The sequence below is a fragment of the Furipterus horrens genome, unplaced genomic scaffold (genome assembly GCF_987537825.1).
Source record: "Furipterus horrens unplaced genomic scaffold, mFurHor1.1.pri manual_scaffold_1, whole genome shotgun sequence".
Taxonomy (NCBI): domain Eukaryota; kingdom Metazoa; phylum Chordata; class Mammalia; order Chiroptera; family Furipteridae; genus Furipterus; species Furipterus horrens.
In genome coordinates this window covers 204,422,359-204,427,002 of record NW_028327171.1, presented here as the reverse complement: position 1 = coordinate 204,427,002, position 4,644 = coordinate 204,422,359, and the positions used below count along the sequence as shown (strand labels likewise).

Genomic DNA, 4,644 nt, shown 5'->3' with positions numbered 1-4,644 from the left:
GCAGTATCTACAGCCCCCCACCTCTAAGGGCAGGATGTTTGGGGATACCTGTGGGCTCTCTGGTCTCTTTCCCACCCGCTTTAGGCTCTTCTAATACAGTTAACTCCAATCGAGCAGTCTTGTTAACAAGTTCCAAATAAGGCAGATCAGGATTGTTTTTCGAGCTAGAGATGGGAGAGAGAAGAGGTGGCCCCGCCCGCCTGCTCAGTCTGGTTACTATGGCGACAGCCGCGGGGTGACCCTTGTGCTCCTCCCTCCCCTCTGTCCAAACCTAGAGAGATGACGGCACCGCGCTGACTGCGCCAAATTCCAGCCAATGGGCGGCTGCTCCCGCCTTCCCTTCCGCCAGTTCTCCCCTCTACCCCCACCTGGGAACTCGATTCACAAATCTGGACTGGGGATTTCCGGCTCCAGGCCGGGTGCAAGAGCCCAGGGCCGAGGTCAGGGGAGAGTCTAAGTCTGTCTCCTAGGAGGGCAAATGGAAGCCGGCATTCCTGGGTCCTCGGGCCAGACTCCTGTAACTCGCCACCAGAATAGATCACACCCCACTTCCAAATTATCCGGAAGACCTAGCTGAGATCCAGTCTGCAACTCCTCTTGCCCTTACAGGCCCCCACCCTGCTCACGTGCCCTAGCATGCCGGTCAGCACCATGGACAGCGAGTCTTGTCTTTGCGAACCTCACCCCGTTGTGTCAGGATTCTGGACGTCGGGGCAACTAGGGTCAGAGACTCCAGCGCTCTATTCAAGACAGGCTTCCTTGGGCCAATGAAACAGTGAACGGAGCGCTTAGCCATGGGTCTAAGAAGGCAAGGGAGACCAAACGGGGTTCTCCGGTTAAAAAGGCTGTTTTTCTTCTTCCAATCCCAAAGAATGACCCCCATCTCCCAGGCTGCCTATGTTCTAGCCTCCCTGGAACTAAAGGACCAGCCCTGAATCTCAAACAGGGATGGCCCTCCCAAGACTGCTCTGGGTAGGCGTGTGACAGAAGCAGACTTGAAGCAGTCGAGTGGGTGAGGGAAAGGGGATGGGTCTGAGTGTGGCAAACACAGACTTAGGTCTGACTGGACTCTTGACAGATACATGGCGGGGAGAGACGGTGGAAGAAGAGAAAAGCAGCCATAATAACTAGCTAGCTCTTCCTCAATGGACCACTCTGTAAAAGGGGAACAACTTCCTCATCATTTAGTCCAAAAATGGACCAGCCATTAAGGGAGCTCGGTCAGACAAGATGGAGGTGGGGGTGGGGGTGGAGGTAAATGGCACCGAAAGAGTAACAGCTCTCAGGGACTTGACCTTCCCCACCAGACCCATGGGGCCCTCCTGCCCTGTCTGTGACAGTTGCACTCTTGCTCCCGCTCCCTCCCTCCTGGGGCCCAAAGAAAAGCTTGCGCAAAACCATCTACAGGCGCTTCCAGCGCTTTATAGTTATCTCCCGGACAGACGGACAGACAGACAGTGCGGCCCGCGCCGTCGGCCCGCATCATTGGCACCTTGGATACGGCACCAGGCCCAACCCAGTCCCTGGTACCCTCCCAGGAGGATTCCGGTCCCGCCTCAGATCAGCACCTCAGACAGCTCCCGGTCCAACCCTCCCCTCCCACCCCACCCTCCAGAAACAACCGAATAAATTAAAAGGGAAGGAAAACAAAAACACCTAAGGATAAGAAACAGGGTGCCTCTCCCCCTGAATAAGAAGAGTTTCTGTCTCTTCCCATCCCTTCGCTGAGGCGCCGCTGCCGCCGGGGTTAACTCCTAGGTTGCGTTTGCTCCCAAATGTCAGCCCCCTGAAGTCAGCATCCCTCTCCCCCAAACTCCCGGCATGCAACACGTTGGAAAGGTAGAGAGAGGTGGTGGGGGTGGGGCAAAGGACCATCCTGATGGTTGTCTGAGCCCATGGAGCTGCAGTTAATCACTGCACCTAAGTCGATCCAAACTAAGAACCGTTTCTTTTGGTCTTGGGAGAAGGGTTTGGGGGCTCAGTTGGGGGAATAAATGCAAGCTGACATAGGCGGGGTGGCGGGAGGCAGACAGGAAGGAAGGTGGTGACACATGCCCAGAGCGAAGGAGAACAAGAAGGGGAGATGGGGACACAGGTGCAGAAAGAGAAACGGAGGTACAGAAGATAGGTAGGGGGTGAGATGGAGACGGAAATACACCCCCCCCCAAGGAATGGCAAATGGAAAGGCAGATAGGTGGGACGATGAAGACACGGGAAGGAAGTGAGGAAATGGACAAAACCAAGGAAGATGGACTTACAGACACACAGAGAAGGGAAGGGGGAGACCCGGGCAGAGTTGGAGAGATGGGGGCATAGACAGAAAGGTTGAGGTAGGGGTCTCCTTCCCGCGCTCATCCCCCACTCCCACCCTACGCCCAGCAAATCCAGACGCCTTGGCCGCTGGCTTCCAGGCCTCCGCCTTCCCTTGCGGGGCAGGGGCGGCTCCTTCTCTGGCCCGGGCTCGGAGCAGCGGTAACAGCGGCGGCAGCTTGATGGTCCCGGGGGCTCCGAGTGTGTGTCAAGGGCTGGGGCAGGGGGCAGGCTTGGCCTTCGGGTGTCCCTAGCGGTCCAGGTTCATAGTCCAGTGCTTGGCTCCGGTCGCGCAGCTGTCCCTGGCGGCCGAGGAGGAGGCGGGGGCCGTGGGCGCGCCCCCACTGGGTGGACCCCCGGCGCCGGCGGCAGCCTCACCCTCATTCTTGAGGTCTTGAAATACCTGCGTGAAGAAGTGGGGATCGGCGTTGAGCCGCAGCATCTGCGGGCTGAGCCGCTGGATGAGGCGCAGGCAGCGTTGCCAGAAGCGCTCCTTGTCGGGCTCCACGAGGAAGGGCTTGAGCGGGTAGGAGATCTCGTTGCCCATGTAGGAGTAGGCGAGGTAGAGGCAGGTAAGGAAGGCGGCCTGCAGCTCGGCGGCCGATGCCAGCTCATCCCCGCGCAGCGACTCGCGGCACAGCAGGTACACGAACACCAGGTTGGCGGGCGTAATGAAGGCCTGGTCTTGCCAGCCCTGCAGCAGCAGTGAGCGGTCCACTCCGCGGAACCAGCCCACCAGCTCGCCCGGGCTCAGCTCCTTGAGGCGGTAGCAGCGTCGGCACACGAAGTCGCCCAGGCAGCGCAGCAGCTCGCCGGTGGACGCCTGCACGATGACCCGTCGCGGCGAGCCGCCGGGCACTGGCGGCGCCGCCTGCGGAGCTGGGGGCGGCGGCGGTGGCTTTCCCCCTCCCGAGCCTGGCGGCGGGGCGGCCGCGCTGCCCCCCGACGGCGGCTCGCAGGTGGCGGCGGCCGCGGGCACTGTGGGCACGGGCACAGCCAGGGGCTTGGTGGCGCCGCCGCCGTCTGGGGGATCCCGGCCCTTGCGGAGAAGGTTCTCGCGGTTCCGTTGTTGGACCAGGGGGTCGGGGCCAGTGGACGCCGGCTTGGGCGTCACCTTCTTGCTGCCTTTCTTCTTCTTGGCTGACGCGGCTACCAGGCGCTTCCAGGTGAGCGCTGAGATGAGCACGGAGGGCCGTTTAAGCCGGCTCTCGCCTTTTCCGCCCTTGCCTACCGGCGGCGCCCCGTAACCCCCCAGAGCCTCGTCCCCCGCGGGCGGCGCCTTCTTCTTCTCCTCGGGCAGCCCGCCGGGCCTCCGGCCCTTGGCCGAAGAGGCGGGGGAAAGAGACAGCACCGTGCCCATCCTGCAGAGAGGGGCCGGCGCCCGGGCCCCGGAGGGAACCTCGGGCGGCGCTGCCGCCGCCGCCGCTAATGCTGCAGCCCCCGGGGACCCGGCAGTGGGGGGCCTAGCCCCGGCACGGGCGCAGGAACGGGCGGGGGAAGCTGGCTGCTCGGCTGCTCCGCGACTGCTGCTCAGAGTCTGAGCTGCGCCAGCTGCAGCGTCAGCCCCACCCCTTAGGCCTCTCCTTCAGCCGCGCCGCGCCCCGCCTCACACAGCCAATCCTCGCCCGCGCTGCCCTCCTAACTGACAGCTTCTCTGGCCAATAGAATCTCGTATGCCAAACACAATTCCCACCCACCCCCACCCTCTGTCGTCGGTCCTTCCCCTTCACCAGAAAGGAGAAAGGAGGAGGACGTGGCTGTGGCTGTCGATCCAGGACCCCTGAAGGGTCTCAGCTGGGGAGGAGGGGTGGCTGCTCCCGCTCCCCTGTGCAGGTCCTAGGGCCCTGGGTCAGCTTGTTTTGATGCACTGGATCGAAGTGGAAGAGGAGCCATGGGAGCAGCCTTCCTCCAGCTTTGATTTTGTGTTGGAGGGCAGCATAGGCAGTGAGTGCCCTCATCGGGGCGCCTTGGCTTCAGCTGGCTCCTTCAGTTGGGTCGTCTGATCTATTTCCTCTTAGCTCGTCTCCCCGCCCTTCGCTCCCCATGAGGCCGACACGAGGGCTGCAGCAGGAGCATTTTTGCTCTGCCTGTGATGGGGTGCTGGCAGACCTGGGTCTTCTGCAGATCACAATTCACCTCCTTGGGGCTCTTGCTCTGGGGACCGCAAGACCCTCATATATGGCCCCGAGACCGCATTTTCTGGCCTGATTCTCTACAGTTGAGTTCTGTGGGGAGAGGTCCTGTGGTTCTGCTCCTTGGGGGGCTCCTCTTGTGCTCTTCATCTCCCCCCAACACACCCTGAGCCCACACTTGGGTGGGTGATGGATGGTTGAT

General features: G+C 61.7%; 1 protein-coding gene across 1 annotated transcript; it reads right to left on the bottom strand.

The window, feature by feature from the left end:
• Positions 1-1,402: 1,402 nt before the first annotated feature.
• CDK5R2 (cyclin dependent kinase 5 regulatory subunit 2) lies at positions 1,403-3,876 on the bottom strand. Its single transcript, XM_090268945.1, has one exon. The coding sequence runs from the start codon at positions 3,668-3,670 to the stop codon at positions 2,561-2,563; it is 1,110 nt and encodes a 369-aa protein (XP_090125071.1). The 5' UTR covers positions 3,671-3,876; the 3' UTR covers positions 1,403-2,560.
• Between the last annotated feature and the right edge of the window lie 768 nt (positions 3,877-4,644).